Genomic DNA, 20,239 nt, shown 5'->3' with positions numbered 1-20,239 from the left:
TTGATGATGTGATAAAATATTAATGAAGAGGGAGATAAAATGAGTTTCATGGAGATGAAACCTTTTGTGCACTATTACATAGACATCTTGTGTCTTACATGTAACCTAGAAAACAATAATAAATAAAACTATGCATTGAGAGAGAGGTGTTTTATCCTAGTTTCAAACTTTTTAGATGACATGTCACTCTAGGTAATCGTATACATAAAACTTACATTGAAAATGACCTAAGAGCAAGTTTTATAGTAAAGGTAAATGCCACCTCTAATTTGCCATTAATTAAGAGGTAATTCATACAACATATTTCTCTATACTATCTCTACTACACTAATTTTAACTATTGATTAGTCAGTCTACTTTTTCTATTTCACTTGGAGATTGTCTAGATATTGCCCCTTGCATGAGGGGTGCCTTATTTTCTCTCCGCTCTTCTCTCCTCCATCTTGTATTAAGAGGCTTATGATACTAGCCGTAAGGTGTTAGCACACGTAAAACGTAGCGATAGATAAAAATATAATTAATTAAGTATTGGTTAAAAAATTCAGTAGTGCTATAAGTACGTACCGGGCCCGACGCACTTGCTTTTCCATCCGCTGCATTTGCATGGTGGCTGGATGTTTGCTTGACGCCTGATTTCCGTCCATTGTGTCATTGTGTCTATCCCGGTTCTACATGGTTGGTCGAGACGTATGTATAGCATTTTGTTAAAAAAAATTATGAAAAATAGATCATTTGATTCTTAAAGTAATATTTTGTTGATTTGTTTAAATAAACATACTATTTAACGGTCTACAGAACATATGCACGGAAACGAAGTTTTATAAGTTTCATACATATGCTACCGAACATGGCCTTAGCCATCGGTTCAACTAACACTGTTTCGAGCTCTTCACTGTGGGTGGAAATTTTGGCTTCCATCATTTTGCTTATCAGAAGAAAAAGTGAAAAGTTTATTAGCAATCAAATAATTTGTAGCCATGTAAATAAAATTTTTATATATGCATTGTAAAAGCAAATGTTGTAAAATAACTATGATAAAAAAATCATAAAGTTAACTCTAAAGTTAAGTTTTAAATTTTAAATATTGGTTTATAAACAAAAGCGAAATGAGAGACTGTAGTAATAGGGCGTGTGTGTGTGGTGTTTGATATTTTCTAAACCATAAATGGTGTTTATAAAAATAGCTACGTGTATACTTAGTTGGTGTGTAGGGACAAAAGGTTATACTTTCTTTTCTTAAAAAAGCTAGACGTGGAAAAGATAAGCATGCTATTTGTATTTCGTTTTCTAATAAAAGAATCGGACGGTAGAAAAGATAAGCAAGCTAGTTTGATGATTTTTTCAGAATTAATATTATTTTAATGAAAAAGAGGCTATCCGGGAAAAATCGCAAATTTAGTGGTATATCGAACGGTGGGAGTTCAACTGGGACCTATCGAATGGCGGGAGTTCGACAGGGCCCACCACCCGTTCGACTGCTAAGCCAGTCGGGCCTGTCAAACTGCCGCAGTTCGATAGGGGGCAACGCTCGCGATCTAGTCTGATCTTCTCCCTAGTCGACTGTTGGTCATTCGATAGGGGTTCTATTGAACTACGGCAGTTCGACAGGACACTAAATTTACGATTTTTCACGGATGCCCTCTAATTTTGTAACTTTCTATTAAAATAATGTTAATTCTAAAAAAATCAGTTTAATGGTGAGGAAAGAATAAGAGAAAATCATAGAAAACGAGCTATCTCATTTGTGAATAATAAACGAAGTATTATTTATTTTAAGCTTGATAAATAAATAAATATATTTTGAAGTAAATTATATATATATATATTTAATAGAAAATACAGCGTTTCGTAGTTTAGAAAATACATTTAAAATACTAATTGAGTTTTCTCTGTTTTCATTGAAAGCGAACTGTGCCATAATGCTTTTCAGTTTTCAGACACGTTCTACTTCTATGAGGCCCATAAACGATTATTTGTGTCAGTAGGCCTACAGGCTGGTTCTTCTGGGCCTTTCATTTTAAGTTACTTTAAAGGACAAACCGGTGTCATAGATTGGATAATGCTCGATCGCGTACACGTTCCGTCGTTGAAACCCGCCCCACTGCTCTGCTTCCCCAAGATTAACACATATTAGCACAGATCACACATATGTGCACCCAGGCAACCCAGCCAATCAGAGCAACGACCAAAGCTTTTATTGTTCGAGGTAACTAAAAACACCTTACAAGACCAAGCAAATCGGCAGTAAGCGCGGTGCACGATGAACATCAAAACAAAATGGAAAAAGCAAGACACGAACTACACACGAGAGGTAAAGTAGGCGACGACATGGCAACTGGATCGGGGACGCCTGGCTTGGCATAATGGCTTTGGCAGGTGAATGAATCATCGATCGATCAGAGCTAGGGTTTTGGGTGGCCTGGCTTAGGCCTAGCAGCGCTTCTTGCAGAAGCACTTGCGCTCGACGCCGTGGAACCTGCACTCCCCCCACGGGAAGCCCTCGGTGATGCAGACGTGCTCGCAGTTGCTCTTCCTCATGCACGCGCCCACGAACCTGTGGCTCTGCGACACGCAGTGCCTCGCCTCCGCCACCCTCGCCGTCCCCGTCTCTGCATGCATTTGCGACAGTACATTAACCCGGCCGTGTCGCGACACATAATCTCACCGAGGCTCTACCGATTAACTGACGAGAGGAGAGGACGACCTGTGCGTGTATGTACACGAACCTGATGCGACGACGAGTAGGATCAGCAGGAAGAGGAGGACGGGCGCAACCATGCGGCGAGATGTGGGCACCATTTGCTTTGCTTCCGTGGGAAAAAGAACCTGCGGTTCACCGTGGCGATGGAATCCGCAAGGATGTTTGTGCACGAACGTGAGCTTAAGAGTAATGAGTGATGTGCAAGACGGTCTGTGGGGGGCGGTGAACTGTAGGGGTTTACATAGCGAACAATTTTACCATCCAACGGACAGAAATTCAAATTTACTATATCCATTCTAAAATATAATTATTTCTATATCTAAGAATGAGTATTAAGAAAATATGTACGAATGATTGGACATAAGTTACGATGGTTTAGAAGAGAACGTAGGTGAAAGAAATTAAATGATGAATGGTTATAATTGGTTCAAATGATAAACTAGTTAGAAATAACTTTATTTTAAAATAAAGTATAGGTGGTAGAAGTAGCTTTATTTTAGAACGGAAGTGCAGTTTTCCTTCGTAGGGATGAATCAACATTCAACGCAGTGGAGTACCTATGAGAACGGGGCATGGATTCTCGTGGGTTAAATTTTCAAATGCAGCCACTACCCGGCAATATCATTGGTACCGGTAAAATTCACAGCTCACCGATGCAGAAAAGTACTATTTGTGCGCTGGTTTAGAGGTGGCGGTGCGCGCATGCGCGAATGTCTCTTGGTTTTCGGGGTGTGGAGAGCTAGCAAGGCAGGGGTCATGCATGTCGACGCTGGACGGCAGTCACGGCACGCTGCAGGCAGCAGGCTTCGGATTTAATAGTGACAACCTAGGCTATAGGCTAATAATATTTTTCAAAATGGTAAAAGTTTTATTATTTTGAAGCACTTTTTGATAAAATAGATTTAAACACTAGGATAAGAAAATGACAACTTTGTATTTGGCATTTGACAGTCTAGAGTAGTAAATTTCACCAAAAAGTACATACGGACACGGACCACCTTTCACTTTTGCCAATAGCAACTTTTACATGTCTCTAAATACCAACTTGCAAAAATATAATGCCAAAACTTTTGCCACCAAAACTTTTGCCATTTGCCATTTGTCATTCCAAATGCCTCTAAACAGGGCCCTAGGCATCTGCACGGGTAGCGAGATCAATCTCCTCTGTTTTTGGCTTCGTAAGAGGAGCTACAGCTACCGACCTGAGTAGTATACTGGTGGTCGATGTACGAGTACATGAAATAAAACGCATAGATCATGTAAATATTTCATGTGAGCCTGATTAAAAATTTTCATATAGAAAATAGATTATATATTTATAGACAACTACACTATAGACTTAAAGGCCATATATATATACACGAATACATTGCCATATACGGATGCATCACTACTAGTAAATTGTAAAGACAAACTTTGCTATGAAATACTGTTATTCCGTGGTTTTAGTTATGGAACACCACAAAAGTGAACATTTTAGGAAGACATTGAAAATATGGTATTCAGTGGACACGACTCTTGTTTTAGTTGTTTTTTCCTTGACGTGTGAGAGAAAAGACACACGTGTGCATGATAATTTAGGAAATTTTCATTCATCTTCACCCAACCCTGGCACCACTATCCTCGACTCCACTTAAGGACATATGATAAAAAGGTCGTATGTTGAGGAAGTCGAGCAGGGGAGCACGACAGTGCTATAGTGGCACATTTCCAATCCGGTCATAATGACGTTGATGTCTAGGGCCAAATCCTCATGGCCTCTCTTCTCAATGGGCAACTTTCCCTTTTGCATTGTCCACTCCTAGACCACAACAGTACTAGAGTGGCACACTCCAATCTAGCCACAATGATATTGATGCCCAAGGACGACTAAGATCCTCCTCTTTGTCCTCACAACTCGCTCCCCATAGCATCCCCTACATACCGGGCATCTTTCTCTCTTGCGTTCTCTACCACGAGTAGGAGCAATGTAGAATAGAGGTACAAGTGTGGCAGTTGGGTGGTCCTATCCGGCAACGCCAAGTAAGGACCCCTTACTCACGTCCATCTACACTACCATCAAAGGGTCAATACCCCAGCACGATCCCTCGTGGATCCACCAACCTTAGTAATGTTGCCACTGTATCTTGAATCTCTGCTTGTTTTTGCCACCTTTCTCCTAGTACCAGCTGATATATAGTTCACCTCCTCCTAGTTTCCACATGGTTTAATGGTCATCAATAGTCCTTGCACCACTGCACGAGGGTTGATGGCTGCCTTAGGCAACCCTATGAACATCCATCATTGTATTATGCGACAGATCTAAATTTAGATAAGGTGAAGCCACTATTGTGATGGCCACTTTGACAGTACCCAATCTTCAACCATCCAATAAACAAGGGATTGTGTAGATTCATTGCTCAATTTTCCTCACTTTTTTACCTACTGTTTGCAGGAAAGAAGCATGTCTATGGTATGAAGAAAAAAGAGAACCATAAACAGGGATCAAAACAAAAAACAAATTGGATTGATTAACTGCAAAGAAAAAACAAAAAAAATGAAAATAGATTTGTAACCTGGTGTGTGGGTAGTTAAAGTGTGTGAACTATAGTATATCATGACACTTCTAAAAAGAAAAAGGTAAATCTGTTATGTAGCAGATGATGATCAACTTTTAGACCGTCAAAGTTTCTGTAATTGGATTACTCGAACAGTAGCTTAATTTGTTGGTTTTGATATATTTTGTGTATTACACCCAATGTCGGACAAAAAAGTTAAGCTAAACTCATTTTGTTAACTTTGTACATATATTATGAATAAGTATTTGTTTATTTTATTTTTGAACTATATTTTGTTTTCCCTAAAGTTCAAGAAAATTCAGATCAAAAGAAGAAAAACAAGCAGGTACATGTGGTAAATTCTAAATTTCAGTGACATACATAGAATTCTCTCTTAGATTTATCTCGCAATTTACACGTAATTTGTGTAATTGATTTCTTTTTCATACAAACATGACCTTAGTTTAGGATCACGCCGCTCGCGCATCTTATTTTGAGAACTTGTTTTGTCTGAAATAATTAAGCTGGGTGTTTGGTGTTTGGTAGGATCGGTCGGTCAATTTAGCTAGTAGATTAATTAACTGGGACAGATTAATTAGTGACCTTGGGCTGTGCTGAGCGGATGGCCTTTTTTTTCTCTTATAGTTGTCCGATTCAAAAACTATATCTTTTCTTTTTTTTATTAATCTTAAAATTTCTAATCAGATTTTTTTCCGTTACTTTTATATATATAATAGATTTGTTTCGAACCAACGGGGAGGTGAACTAACAGGAGAAATAGATAGCAGATCGCGTCGATACAGCTCCGTCATCAAACTGCGGGGCTGGGATCACAAACAACCCGCTTCGCCGAGCGATGCCCATGTTAATCTGGCCAACCACCAATCTAATCGATCACACCCTGATGGTGTGATCAATCTTAGTCTTCTGTGTATAAATACGTACGCACGAATCCTCATAGTTCGCATCAAGCAAAACGAGAACTAAGACAAAGAACCAATTCCTACGATCAGTCACGTTACAGTTCGTTAGGATCACTTACAGTTGCAGCTTCCTGTAATGGCCGGTACCATGAACAGTTTATTCGTCATGGCGCTTGCTATCGCTGGCGCCAACCTGAGCTACGCCGCTCGCCTCCTGGCAGATGCTACGGATCAGTCAGCTACTCCCACTGCGTCTCCTGCCGCCGAAGCCGCCCCTCCCCACCGCAATGCCACCAATGCCAGCCGTGCCGGCGGTCACCGTGGTCACCGTGCCGACCAGCATGCCGGCGGTGCCGCAGGTCAAATTGCCGCCCGTGCCGGCCGTCGTTGTGCCCAAGGTGACGATGCCCCCAATCCCTTCGATCGGTTCCAACCGGGATCCCCAAGGTGGCGTTGCCTCCGATTGCCTACAGTTCCGGTCGCGACCGTGCCGGTACCGTTCCTCGCGCCACCTCCTTCGGCATAGCGTAGGCGTGTCCCGCGCTCGTGCATGAACGAAGACCCACGCGTGCGTTACATTGTTCTGCCTGGGTCTCATCTCGTCAGGTTTGGTTCACTAGTAATTTGTTTGTGTATTGATGCTTCTGTTGAAACTGCATGTTCCAGTTCTGTTTTCGTTCGTCGGATGTTGTACAGTAATTATCAAGTAATATAATTTTCTTGTGTTTACTCGAGCATACCTGATTACAAAAACTGTCTTGCACCGGTGTACGACACGTGGGTCCATCTGTATCTATGAAATGTGGGTCTAGTGACAAATCTGCGAAACACCACGATTGAAGGCCTATTTTTCCAATTTTTTCCCTTGGAACCCAGTTAAAATTATATCTGGATTCTGGAAGCATGATTATTCTCTTGGATATTTATACACTCAGCATTGTTCAACACGAGAGTATCAATGCGAATGCAGGCTTCCGTCTTCACCTATTGAGGAGCGTTCAGTAAGATACATTTCTGCAAGGGCAGTATGAAGTGCAGCTCCAGTTGGAAGGACATCCTCATCAACGAAGAAATGTGGGTTGTGAGCAGTGTGAACAGAACCAACTTCCTCATTTCTAATACCAATGCCGAACATAACTCCAGGAACCAGCTGTTGGTAGAAAGCAAAGTCTTCGCCTGCCATAATCTTCTCTCCGGGCTTTACCTTGTCTGGACCAAGTAATCGTCTGCCCACAGTTTCTACGTGGAGATGCAGTTTCTCATCATTAAAGACTGCGGGATACATCGGGTAGTCATCATCTTTCATATGGACAGTTCCCTTGCATCTATGCACAGCTGCCTGCCCTTCGACCACCTGGGGAAAGGGACGCCGTTTATTCAGGATGTGATAGTTTGAATAATGATAGAACACAAATATGCATACAGTAGTGCACTGCTAATTTCGAGTGAATGCCACTCGCAAAGAAAAGGCATGAATCACCGACTACAAGAACAAGACCATAACCCAGTTGGTCTAGCTGTGAATTAATGATAGCATTTTTTGTATGTGCAATTGTATCTTGAATGTGTTGCTGAGAGATAAAACAATGTGGGGTTAATGATACTAAGTCCTTACCGACCAATGTGAAAGTACTACCAGGAGCACAGGATAATATAGTTATGCAACAATGTTATGTTTAGACTTTTAGAAAATATATAGAAGTATGCCACAGAAGTAGAGGACTAACCTCCTTGACCCTTTTCTGTAGACGATATAAGCCTTCAGTAGTGAGGCTCCTCAAAGTACCCCCAAATTCAATAACTGGAGGTGTGGCATCAATAGCATTACCACCTTTGACATAGGTAACTGAGAGCACCTGAAGGAAACAGATTAATAATATTTAGGAACATCTTCAGTTTCATGTTGTAGTTTGTGACAAATGGTTATATTAGAGGATTTAAAGGTATAGAAACACATTATCTCAACCAACTGAGAACTATTTATTGTACTATAAAAGAGAGTAGTGGTGATACCCACCACCCCAACAAGGCAACAAGTCCCCCAAATTCAAACAAGTGGGAGCACTCATCATTTTCCCCTAAAAAAACTTGACAACCAAAAATTTCTCTAAGCTATGAAATTTAAAATAGATTATCTATGTGCCAATGTGATGGTTTTAATTTCGCAACAACATACATGAATTTACTAGTACATCAAAATGAGTATCATGGCATTATGCATGTGTGGGTTCCAATGAAATATCATCCCTTCTATGACATCTTAGTGCCAACTGAAAATGTACAAGACCTTAACTTTTATCTCATAGTTAATATATTCATGCATCAATGACTAATGATCTACAATAGAACAACTACATGGATACAACATAAGACCTTGTATTACATGATCTAAAGTTGGCCTTATAGAAGCTAGCACATCAGAACGCCAGAGCTTGTTTTTAATAATTTACACTCTACCTTGGACAAAAATAGTTATCACTGGACACTGTTCTAAAGAGACGCCCAGTCACTAGCCCTAATAACATGTCTGTGAGAAGAGATTTTTGTTCATTAACCTGATTCCATTACCTCTCTTTCATTTCTGCCAATCTGGCTTAGTGGCTTATGTGCAATACTTGTCTATAACATACTACATAAAAACTAGCAAAGTAATATTACTAAAATATAGTGTCATACTTGGCTGTGAAGAGGATCATCTTCTCTTGAAATAAGCTGCTGCAGGGATAGGATGACAAATGATGCAGCAACAATAGGATCCACATTTAAGTGCGGAGTTTCAGCTTTCCCTGTTTTACCTTCTATTTTTGCTTCATAAAAACATACAGCAGCTTGTGTAGGTCCTGCATGAGCTGCTATTACACCTGTTGGCATCCGATAGTCAACATGCATTCCGAATATAGCTTCAACCCCATCAAGAACACCATCTTTTATCATATAAGATGCACCCGCACCACCTTCCTCGGCAGGTTGGAAAAGGAGTCTTACGGTACCCTTGATCATAAAATATTTTTTAGAAAAAAGATTAAAACCCAACCTCTACATCCAACGTGGATCTATATGGCCAAAATGAAAAGATAGATGTGACAAAAAAATGAATCTGTTAATCCCTGTAATATTTGAAAAGGTGTATAATGTATTCACCAATATGTGCACTAAAAGAGATTTGGAAATCTGTAGCTAACGTAGGGTTTCAGATGGCTAGTCTAGTTTGTTGAGTTGCATAGGGGGATCATTTAAATGAGGAATTTAATGGTATTCGTTACCATCATGCTATGACACTATACAATAAATATTTTCCTATAGGGAGTTGTAATCTCTTTAAAACGTGTGGGTTGGCAAATGCCATGTGCACGAAAAATTGAACTTGGAAAAGATCAGTTGTTTTACTTTACCACATTAAGACTGTCTGGTATCAGAAAAATATGAAAGAACTCACCTTGATGTGCTCCTTACGCTCATTAAGCAGCTTGGCAGCTCCCAGGAGCATCGCAGTGTGCACATCATGTCCGCAAGCGTGCATCACACCATCCACTTTGCTCTTGTGTTCCCACTCCACTAATTCCTTTATCATCACAACCAACCGAATGAAGTCAATTCAAGAAAAAGAAACTCCGTTCTGTAATACTAATCAATCCCTCATAAAGTCGAAATAATCAATTTTAAAGTGGAACTACGAACTGAAATTAAAAATCAAAGCATGCGCGATCAGAAGCTGCTCCGCAACCTTCAATTCTTACCACGGATGGACAGAGACGCGGAGATGCAGATTTCGGCATCCCTACAAGCTACAACCATTCATCGCACAAATCATGAAAGGGTCCAAAGGGAGGGAGGTGGGTGGGACCTGCACGGGGAGGGCGTCCATGTCGGCGCGGAGGGCGACGACAGGTGGCAGGCCGGAGCCAACTTCGGCGACGACGCCGGTGCCTGCGACCGCGCGGGCGTTGAGGCCAAGCCGCTCCAGCTCCTCTCGGACGAGGGCGCTGGTGCGGTGCTCCCGGAATGCGAGCTCCGGATGGGCGTGGATGCGGCGCCGCACGCCCACCACCCACTCCCGCTCCTCCTCCGCGCGCCGCAGAAGCTCCTCGTAACCCGCGGAGGCGGAGGAGACGAGGAGGAGGAGGAAGAGAGGGGCGGCCATGGTGAAGTGGAAGTAGTTGGAACTTGGAAGCTTGACGACGCAATATTATACTGGTTTGTTGACTTGTTTGTTCTTGAGCGGGCGTCAAATGTTTGATTAAATATAGAAAAGTGTTTTTATATGAATGAAAAAATAAATTTTACGGCTAGCCTAACAACCGTGAGACGAATCTTTTGAGCTTAATTAATCTATCATTAGCACATATTAGTTATTGTAGCACGTATAACTAATCATGGACTAATTAGACTTAAAAGATTCGTCCAACATTTCTTCCGTAACTGTGTAATTAGTTTTTTTTATCTATGTTTAATGTTTTATTTAGATGTCCAAATATTCGATGTGATGTTTTTGGAAAAAAATTTAGGAACTAAACATGACCTGAGCACGCCCAAAAATAAAATCATAAACTGACCAATTACGATGCGTACTTACCTAAATTATTTCTTTATACGTGCATAATAGTTAGATAGTGTATTTTTATAAATAATATATATATATACAAGTTAATCGTCTTTTTTCAATAGATTTTAAATTTATACCCAGTTAATTTTATTGTTTATATCATAAATAACTACAAAAATCAAATAATCTATGAAGCCAGCCTTTGCATCCCAACTTTTTCTACCGATGTATCCTTTTCGAAAAGTTCTTTGAAAAATAGCCTCTACCAAAACATCTAACAAAAATGGATTAAAATGTCAGCACCATGGTTGCAAGCGTTGAGGTGAACATCTTAGCGCCAAGCAATTTGGCAATGACCTTGGTACTAGCTTGGACGCATAGCCCCTAGCTTACCTACGTGGCAATGGGTCAGCACCAACCTAGAGTCTTAGATATGGCTTATGGTATCTGGCGCCCATGGGCTACAATGTTAGCGACAATCCAAATGCATGGGCAAGCAATTTGTTAGTGCCATATTACTTGGTGCTAATGTAAAGGCCTTGAGCGTGAAAGACAGATAACCTAAGCTACCAGTTCATTTTTAAATAAGTTTCAATATGGATCAATATGGGTCATTGTTTAAATAAGTTTCCAAAATAGTTAACTTTTCAAGAAAAAAAATCCAAAGCCTCTCACGGTTCTACATCAACTCTACTTAGAGCAGGTATAATAGTAGACTATATGTTGACTATAAGATGATGCGGAGAAAAGAGATAATAAAAAAGAAGTGGAGTTGACTCTCATGCAAAAGACATCAACTTAAAAAAATGCATTAAATACAAAGGTAAGAGAAAGAGATAAGAGATAAAAATTATAGCCAACCTTATAGCCAATCTATTATATATGTTGACTCTAATATAAGCTTATGGCTAATAAGTTGGCTTTACTATTAAACTTGCTCTTATGGCTCCACCGTTTCTGTAACACCCCAACTACAAGCCTCTCACCTGCGGCGCGTACTCACTCGCAACTCAGAGCAAGTACAAGAGCAGGTACAATAGCAGGCTATAAGCTGGCTGTAAACATATTTTTATGAGATAAGAGAGGAGAGAGAAGAGCGGTGGGCTACATATTTATAGCCAGCTGCAACACGAACTCCAAGACACAGTGTGTGTATGATAGGTGGGACATAGTAATATATGTTTTGTAGGTAACTATTGTATGAATTGACTATAGATAAATTGAAGCTAGTAGTTGGCTATACTATTGAACTTGCTCTAAGCCAACTACAAATATATTTTAAAGAGATAAAGAGGGGAGAGAGAAGAGTGTGGACTACTAATGTGTAGCGCTACAGCACGGGCTCGAAGACACCATGTGGGACCTTGTATTATTGTTTTGTAGATAACTATTACATGAATTGACTATTAAATTGACTACAGAAAAATTAAAGCTAGTAGTTGGCTATACTCTTTGAACTTTGCTCTCATACCACCACTTGTCCACCCACCATCCTTAGCAATAACCGATTAATCAGTAGCCACTACGATTATAGCCTGTGATATGCCACCATACAACACAGGCTGGTTAGCGACACGAGGTGCGTGTTTCTGAAGTCTGATCATGGTACGCCGCCTCTAGAAGCTGGTGGGGAAGGGATTTGTGGAATGACACTCGCACACATCGTTCAACTGGGTGGCTGGGTTATGTGTCCTTGTCTTGTTCATCTTCCTACACATGGACATAACCGACATTGTAACCGGCACATACCGATCAATCCAAGGCAATCACCCACGTGACCAAGCAGCCCAAATAGAAACAGGCACATGCCGACACATAGGATAATACATGGCCGACTCAACAAGATGAACTAAACTTTACTTTTAAGATCTTAAAATTATATTCACTTAAACTAATGCCAATCACGGATTATCCGCATGTTGAAGCATGCCCATGATACCCATCCCTAAGCCCAAGCCTTGAACACGAAGCTTAAGTCTATTAAGAGAAAAATATAAGTGATTATGGATAAGCATTAAATTTCTATAAAAAAATCCTTTGGAATGTAATTTTTTTGGCCAAATTTTGTTGGTCTCAGTATAACTAGCATGATGGCCCACACGGATTACGTGGCTAGTATTATTATAAAATTTTCTCACAAAATAACATATATGCTTTCTCATTTTATGTTAGAATAGTAAAAATAATAATATAATTTTTAAACTTGATATTTTGACTAACATAATAATTCATATGTATATAAAGCAAAAGTAATAGATCATTTACTATTAAAATAAATGAATGATATTTAACCACTCTCGTATATCTGTTTCTCTTCATTTTTCGTCTTTATCTCCAGAATATTAGTGATATCTTCTTAGTATCTCTAATGATACTAAAGAAAAGAAATGCGCATCATTATCAATAAATATTTATTATCGGCTTTCTTATATTTTATATTGTTGTTGTTACTCATGTTTTGGACCATATGAACTCTTCTATTACGTTGGTATAGGTCTGAGGATTAAATCCCATTTCTATGGACATAAAAAATAAAGCTATTTTGTTTTTCTTCGATTAACATATGAAAAATTTTAATTAACTTGAAAAATGTATTTCTACACGGACTTGCGTTTTAATTTTCTCACTTTTTTATTCTAAATACAATTTCATCACTTTTATTTTTCTCTTGATTAATATTGAGATAAGAGTCCATTTAGAAATATATCTCTCAACTGTGATTAATTTTAGTTTTCAGTCCAAATTTTAGATTTTCCGTACATTGTATTTCTATATGGAGTCTTATCTCGATATTAATTTTTATATTTTGTAATTTGTATTTCTGCCTGGACTCGTTTTTTAATTGTCTTGCTTTTTATTCATAATATCATATGTTTTAAATCATCAATTATTTTGAAATTGCCCACCTCTCATCTCTTGCAGTCTCGTTTTCTATAGAACTAAGCAGTTGTTTCCACGTTGTTATCCAAGCGAGGCTGGCCAGATAAGTTTAATCGGTTTCGAAAGTAGCAGCTCATAAACAGAGACATAATAGATTTGTATATCTGTTGTCCGATTGACTCTTCCCATTTACTAATCTATTATCCAATTAACTTTTCTATTTTATCCGATTGGTTTTTTATTGCTATCTGATTGGTTTTTTCCCTTTCCTTTTGATTATTTTTTCTTTTTTCTCCTTTTTTCTTCTATTAATCTCAGAATTTCTAGCCCGTGAGGTATAACGTGGAGTCTCTTTTTTTATTACTTTATTTATATATATAATAGATATGATTGTCAGGAAATATATATTCCTATTTTTTCTAAGTAAAATATCACGGATACCACCACAATGACCTGATGATTGGTCCATCTTTGTGCTATTTCAAAAATATCTAAAAGTTAATCTGATCGAAAATTAAACTGATATCGAAATATTCCGTACAACATTCGTACATCCTACTAAACTTTCATTCTTCACATTTCTGCGCCAAACCACCAAAGCTCTCACCTTTCATCCTACTACCCATGGAACTGCAGCAAGAGATCCATCGCAGCACGCCGCCGCCCTTCCACGTCCAGAGCAGCCGGCGCGGCATCCGTCTCCACGCAAGCGCCGCTCGAGCGGCGCCCTAGCGGCAACGACGGCGGCACGGGCCGCTTACGCCGCTTGCTCCCCTGCAGGGCGCACTCCCGGAGACCCTCCTCCACCTCCTCCACCATCTGCTGCTCCCCCTCCCCATCCTCCTCCTCGCATCCGTCCGCCATCGGCTGATCGTCGCTGGGCGAAGCAGGGGCAGCGGCCTCCAGGCGAGAGAGGAAGCAGCCTATAGCGGCGTGGGCCTCGCGGAGGGCGGCCACCGCGGCGGCGGCCTGGGATGAGGAAGAGGCCGCGGAGAGCGCGGCGGCGGCCTCGGCTGCCCGGTGGGTGGCGACGGCGAGCTCGGCGAGCGGCGGGGCCTGTTGCTTCGGTGGGAGGTCGAGCTCCATGGTTGCCCGGGCCGAGTGAGGCCGGGACGGCTAGTTTTCCTTCCCTTGCAAAGACGCGGATGGCTGGTTAACCACTGGAAACTTCGAGAAGTATCAGGAACGACCACACTCGCCGGCTCACTGCCATGGCCACGCGGCAGACAAGATTACCAGACCAAAACCAATTGGGTTTAATAGATCGCCATTGATTAGTTTTAGCCCAGCTGATATGGCGAGTAGGAATCCTGTTCCGGGGGCCCAACTAACGATCCAGATGAGTAAGGCTTAGTCCACGTAGAAACATTATCATATTTCCTTCGAAAAAAAAGTCCGTATTTCCATCAGTAGATGATTGGCCAGTGCTAATTTAAAATATAAACTTGCTGAAAGCCAAAGAAAAATGCACGCACCTGAGTTGATCTGGGTGGATGAAGAGTTTGGCGTATTATTACGCTTATAAGTCAACGTTTAAAACTTAAATTTAGAGGTGATTTTATGAATTTCTCATCACAATTTATTTTACAACATTTGTGTTTGAACCGTTGTGAATGTGCCTATAGAAGTTTCACCCACAAATAAATCTTTATTGCATAAGCATAGGGCAATTCCCACGTTTCACTGATCAACGGACTGATATGAACAACACTGTACTAAACCTGATGCCTCACGGCTAGCTCCTCGCCAAGCAGCCTCAGCGTCTCCCTTATCTGGAAAGGCGTAAATGGCAAATCAAGTCAGTTTCAGCATCTCCCTGTCTGAGAAGGTAAATGAACAACTCAACAACCATTTCAGGTACAATCATACTCAGAACACGAAATGGTGGGTGTAGTAAATTCTATAGCATTGCTGTATAAATCTATCTCGTGATGGCATGAAATCGTAATATTACCCCGAGATAGTGTTCTAGAACCGGTGAATAGCGATCCAATGATTTATATGTCTTCCTGAGAAGTCCAAGTAGCAGTTCAACCTCATCACCAAGCAGATCCACCTATCATTCAGAGCAAACAAAGATAAAGCACCTTCGTCTTGCCCTGAATCCTTTTGGCATTGAAAATCAGTACCAAGCCGTTTTTCCCCTGAGATGGAAAGGTACAGAGTTCATTGGACAGGCACAGAGAGTGCCATTGTGTCTAACCTCTGCTTCTGCAGTTTGGAGATCGTGGCATCGCCTGGTGAAAGCCCTCTGGTAAATTTGTTCGCTCGTTTTCAGAGAGCTCCTCTGTTCAACCAGATTTTCCTGCTGTTTTTTCAGATCTTTCAATCTGTACAATCATCGTAGGTGAATAGTAAATTGCGCCACTGAAGTTTTCATGCCTACACAGCCTCACTTCTAAAGCAATTTTCACATTGTCCTCCAACAATGTTATTAGTATGAGAAGTTACCGAAAAGAGACGTACAAACCTCAGCATAACTGCTTCTATTTTTTCGCAGGCAACAGTTTCAAAATTCATGGACACTTCCTGGAAACTAGTGAATAGAGCTAGTACATTTTGCAGTTCAAACTGGTCCTGTTCAGCAAGAATGGAGTTTGAATCTGTCGAGTGAATCGCATCACGTTTCTCATTAAGAATCAAAATCATGCCACCATTTTCCATATTCGCTTCTTCAGGAGGTATGCTCAAATTTAAATCTGCACCTCTCGCATGCAGCTTCTCCTTGCTATCCTTTTCCTGCAAAGGTTGCTCTACACTGCCAATCAGTGCGTCAGAAATACCATAATTGTCAGCTGATATTTCAATTTCCACATCATTTTCTTCTGGATCTTGCCTGTCACAATTATCAGAGCTACTTAGAATCTCTTTCTCCAGAGGTGTCTGATAAGTATCTGTATATTTATCTTCACAAGCTCCACTAGTTCGCATCTTCATAATATACATTTGTTCAATATTGTTAATTATGCTGAATCTTTCCAAATTATTGCTGCGTGTATTTTCAGCTGGGCATCTGAGCACATTCAAATCAGTATCTTGTTCTAAATATTTTTTTATTTCCCCAGGAGAATTGCAATAGTTATCTTCCTTGCTATGCTTCTCACTGTGAACCATTTCAATCACACCTTCCAATTTATTTAAAGTCTGGACAATAACAACTGCTTCAACTTCATCTTGGATGAAGGACCTGATAAGATGCTCAGAAGATTCAGCACCCAGTTTACTCACCAAGTCTTTAAATACTGTAGAACATATATCACATAGTAGCTCAACTCCAATGTTCATTTCATCATTCTCTTCTGTTAGCTTCTGCGCATCCAGAACAGCCAATTTCCTCACCAAGTCTCTGAACATGCCTGTATGTAACACATGTTGCAGTTCACATCTGATCTCCAAACCAATATTTTCTTCTATAAGCCTCTCAACCTCCTCATGACATACGTTAGGCTCTCCTGAATAACAACACTGCTTGCTATCTGAAGTCGCAGGCCTTGGTGACATCAGACATTCAGAACTGGATATCCCGCATTGATCTTCCTTTAGGCTCTTCTGAATATGTTTGTTTTTTTCCTTCAGAGATTCAGCTTCCTCCCAAATATTCTCAGTAGTTGGCTGCTTTTCTCCCAGAGAAGAACAATCATTCAGAACAGGAAATCCGGCATTGATCTCCATGAGAAAACCATTGATGGTCGCTACGTACATCTCCTTCTCGACGTGAGCCAGCCACTGCCGCTCGTCCATGGCCTCCTTCAACGAGGACACGGACCACTCCATGAATTCGAACGAGGATGTGACGCTATCCCTCACGGCGCCAGCGTCAAGGACCATCTCCTGGAACTCCATGAGCAGCTGCGCCATGCTGTAGAATCCTGACAGGCCCTTCACCCCGTCGCCCTCGTGCCCGGCCTCCTGCAGCCTCGCCATTGGCGACGCCTCGCCGCTGACCTTCTGCATGAGCGCCGTGAGCGTGGAGCGCGCGTCCTCGAGCCTGAACCTCATCCTCGCCATCTGCCGATCTACCGAACCCTTCAGCTCCCCGAACACGCGGCCTTCCTCGGCTTCCCGGCGGCACGGGCTGGCACGCCCGGAGACGACGTCGGGCACTGCCTCGCGGCGCGACGGCGAGGCAGCCTCCTCGTGCTTCCGGCGCATGTAGTCGCGGTCCTTGTCTGCGACGGCGAGCTCGGCCTCGGCCTCGGCCTCGTCGAGGCGGGCCTGGATCCTGTCGCGCGTCTCGAGGAGGTCGTCGAGCAGCTGCTCGTGGCAGTCGTCGTGGCCGCCGCCGGCCTCCATCTCGCCGCGCACGAAGCGGAGGCACCACTCGAGCTGCACGATGGCGAGCTCGGCGAAGCGGAGCTTCTGGAAGAGCCGCTCCAGGTCGCCGTCCTTCCAGAGGCTCTTCTTGTACGCGTCCTCCATCGCGGCGTTCACGAGCCCCATCATGATGGAGTCCGCCACCTTCACCGAGCACCGCAGCCGGGAGTCCAGCCCGCTGAAGAAGTCCTCCATGCTTGACCGCCGCTCAGCTCGCTCGCTGCCGCCGTGATCTTCCGCGGCGAAACCACCACCTCACTCGCTCGATGGCGATTCTCTCTAGCGAGCGCGCGCGGCAAGGTGAGTTGGCTCGTACTTCGTGGAGAGGAAGGCGATCGAACTGCGAGACCTGGTCATGGCATCCGGAGGGGTTTGCGTTTGTTCGACGACGCGACGTGCGTTCTGGAGCGGGTGGACCGGAGGCTCGGAGCAAGTCGCTCGTGTGTCCCTCCGAGGGACTCCCAAACTTCAACCACGTGGCCGCCCGCATTCGCCACTGAATCGACCAAAATAGCCCGCCACGCGCACGCACGGAGAAGCACGGGCACGCCGCGACGTCGGCTGCCACGCCACCTCCTTGCTCGCCGAGGCCGGATGATTCTTCGCCTCTCGCTCTCGGATCGTTCCTTCTACTTGTGCATGCATCATCCTTCGAAACCCTCGTACTCGATCGATTGTTCATTTGGCACCAACTAGTATCATTCACGTTTCAACAATAGCTGCGCTGGCGAGGTTGAGTGTGCGCCGGGGAGTCACAGGAAATTGAGTTGTACTTTTTCTTTGGCGCCCGGTATCTTAGACAGCTGCGCTGGTGAGGTTGAGCGCGTGGAGGCACACGAAACAGAGGCGGCTTCTCCAGCGCAAGGTGATAGAAACGGGGCGCGTGCGGAGGCAGGAATGCGACAACATGAACATAACTTCTCCCGACGAGGGTGGGCAGAAAAACCGTTAACCGAAGACCGAACCCAAAACAACTGAGACCGAAACCAAACTACCCGAAATATCAGTCATCGTTCTGTACTTGGTCATAGTTCTAAAAAGACCAAACTTTTCATCGGTGTTTTAGTCATCTTCCTCGGTCACCCGATATAACTAAAGTGCTTTAAAGAACAGTGTTTGTACGACCCAACTTAATTCTCAAGCCAGCCTAGCCCACTATCCACACAGTCGACGTTTGCTCAATCTTCAATTCCTCATTCCCATCGGGCGTTCGGCAATAACTTCTGTTCAATATTCAATTCCTTATTCTCATAGTGCTTGTGTGTTTATGTGGCAAAATCTGTACTGAAATGCTATTGAAATTTTTCCAAATCCTTGCTGAAATGTTGCATTCTAGTTTGCTGTTCAATATGTGCTGAAATGGTGTTTAAAATGTAACAAAAGTTCTGTTGAAAATGTAGCTAAATGGATGCTTTGCCTAAGAAAGTATATTGGGCAGTTGCCTTGCTGGCTAGCTGCATTATCTGCATACACGCATGGAGATAGTTTGGTCTCTACGGTTAGACCGAAGACCGAAACCGAAGTTTTGGTTGCCCAAAGTATCGGCCTGCAGATTTGGTAGCGTTTGTTCGGTCTTCAGTTTTAAAAAACCAAAATTTATAAAGAGCGAGTAAACCGGACTGAAATTTCGGTTAGAACCGAACGCCCACCCCTTGACTCCCGTTTATAGGGAATCTCGTGGTATAGTCGGGCTGGTTTTTTTTGGCACATTGTGTAGTAGCATACATATGTGTGCATATGATCTAAATGGTGTAGAAAATTCTGGAAAAAAAATGATATCAATAATTAGGATGATTGAATTGCATACACACATGCAAGCCTAAATTCGATCTACAACTACAGAAACAAGAAAATAATAAACACCAAATAGCGAACGTACATGTGTGGAATGCACATAAGTTTCCTTTATGGGTAAATTGGAGGCTTATAGCTCATAAAACTAATGATTTTTTAATAACTATTTAGGTCTGCGTGCATATAATAACACCTATGAAAAAAAATATTTTATGCTCTACTTAGACCTTATTTGGCCCAAAAAATTGTGCCTTGGCTCATTTCTGACCACGAAAATGTATGGCCCTCCTTGATATGGATCAACATCAAATATATCGAGCAAATTGGATTTCACTGAGTCAGTAGATACATAAAATATCACGATATGATAACAAACTTTTAGGATCATTGCCTTAGTTGGTACCTAAATCTAATACCTATATGGCATCGAGTGGATCGAGACCCTCTGACTTAAAGTCAAAGGAACATAAATAATATGTGGATATAGTGATAATGATCTACGTGCTAGTAACCACGTCAGCGGTAATAGCACCGATGTCGATCATGA

The 20,239-nt window shown here is 42.1% G+C and overlaps 4 protein-coding genes and 1 pseudogene across 4 annotated transcripts; 1 reads left to right on the top strand and 4 right to left on the bottom strand.

Moving 5' to 3' along the window:
- Positions 1 to 2,430: 2,430 nt before the first annotated feature.
- LOC107304115 (defensin-like protein CAL1) lies at positions 2,431 to 2,799 on the bottom strand. The gene is made up of 2 exons (XM_015836489.1): positions 2,727 to 2,799; positions 2,431 to 2,609 (listed from the first exon to the last, which is right to left on the bottom strand). Exons 1-2 carry the CDS (start codon positions 2,797 to 2,799, stop codon positions 2,431 to 2,433), a joined length of 252 nt encoding a protein of 83 aa, XP_015691975.1.
- Positions 2,800 to 6,290: 3,491 nt separating this feature from the next.
- On the top strand, positions 6,291 to 6,918 carry LOC102711616 (annotated as a pseudogene).
- A 12-nt stretch (positions 6,919 to 6,930) lies between these two features.
- On the bottom strand, positions 6,931 to 10,333 carry LOC102711339 (IAA-amino acid hydrolase ILR1-like 5). Its single transcript, XM_006652466.3, has 5 exons — positions 10,006 to 10,333; positions 9,598 to 9,723; positions 8,838 to 9,152; positions 7,889 to 8,017; positions 6,931 to 7,515 (listed from the first exon to the last, which is right to left on the bottom strand). The coding sequence occupies exons 1-5, from the start codon at positions 10,300 to 10,302 to the stop codon at positions 7,117 to 7,119; spliced, it is 1,266 nt and encodes a 421-aa protein (XP_006652529.1). The 5' UTR covers positions 10,303 to 10,333; the 3' UTR covers positions 6,931 to 7,116.
- Positions 10,334 to 13,903: 3,570 nt separating this feature from the next.
- LOC121054237 lies at positions 13,904 to 15,067 on the bottom strand. The gene has a single exon (XM_040523421.1). It carries the CDS (start codon positions 14,668 to 14,670, stop codon positions 14,203 to 14,205), a length of 468 nt encoding a protein of 155 aa, XP_040379355.1. The 5' UTR covers positions 14,671 to 15,067; the 3' UTR covers positions 13,904 to 14,202.
- A 49-nt stretch (positions 15,068 to 15,116) lies between these two features.
- Positions 15,117 to 18,093, bottom strand: LOC102711059 (WPP domain-associated protein-like). The gene is made up of 4 exons (XM_006652465.2): positions 16,055 to 18,093; positions 15,788 to 15,914; positions 15,539 to 15,640; positions 15,117 to 15,356 (listed from the first exon to the last, which is right to left on the bottom strand). Exons 1-4 carry the CDS (start codon positions 18,091 to 18,093, stop codon positions 15,300 to 15,302), a joined length of 2,325 nt encoding a protein of 774 aa, XP_006652528.1. The 3' UTR covers positions 15,117 to 15,299.
- Positions 18,094 to 20,239: the final 2,146 nt, after the last annotated feature.

This window comes from Oryza brachyantha, chromosome 4 (genome assembly GCF_000231095.2).
Source record: "Oryza brachyantha chromosome 4, ObraRS2, whole genome shotgun sequence".
In the NCBI taxonomy this organism is placed as follows: domain Eukaryota; kingdom Viridiplantae; phylum Streptophyta; class Magnoliopsida; order Poales; family Poaceae; genus Oryza; species Oryza brachyantha.
Note: the sequence above shows the minus strand (reverse complement) of the source record. Positions and strands in the feature narration are given on the sequence as shown.

What these genes read in the sequence shown, in the direction of transcription:
- LOC107304115 (XM_015836489.1), bottom strand. Translation starts at nt 2,799, where the DNA reads ATGGTGCCCACATCTCGCCGCATGGTTGCGCCCGTCCTCCTCTTCCTG. An exon ending in CCTACTCGTCGTCGCATCAG is followed by an intron (nt 2,610 to 2,726) that starts GTTCGTGTACAT and finishes AAATGCATGCAG; the next exon opens with AGACGGGGACGGCGAGGGTG.
- LOC102711339 (XM_006652466.3), bottom strand. Translation starts at nt 10,302, where the DNA reads ATGGCCGCCCCTCTCTTCCTCCTCCTCCTCGTCTCCTCCGCCTCCGCG. An exon ending in TGGACGCCCTCCCCGTGCAG is followed by an intron (nt 9,724 to 10,005) that starts GTCCCACCCACC and finishes GTGATGATAAAG; the next exon opens with GAATTAGTGGAGTGGGAACA. An exon ending in TACAGAAAAGGGTCAAGGAG is followed by an intron (nt 7,516 to 7,888) that starts GTTAGTCCTCTA and finishes CCCTTTCCCCAG; the next exon opens with GTGGTCGAAGGGCAGGCAGC.
- LOC121054237 (XM_040523421.1), bottom strand. Translation starts at nt 14,670, where the DNA reads ATGGAGCTCGACCTCCCACCGAAGCAACAGGCCCCGCCGCTCGCCGAG.
- LOC102711059 (XM_006652465.2), bottom strand. Translation starts at nt 18,093, where the DNA reads ATGGAGGACTTCTTCAGCGGGCTGGACTCCCGGCTGCGGTGCTCGGTG. An exon ending in TCCAAACTGCAGAAGCAGAG is followed by an intron (nt 15,641 to 15,787) that starts GTTAGACACAAT and finishes TCTGAATGATAG; the next exon opens with GTGGATCTGCTTGGTGATGA. An exon ending in TTCTAGAACACTATCTCGGG is followed by an intron (nt 15,357 to 15,538) that starts GTAATATTACGA and finishes ACGCCTTTCCAG; the next exon opens with ATAAGGGAGACGCTGAGGCT.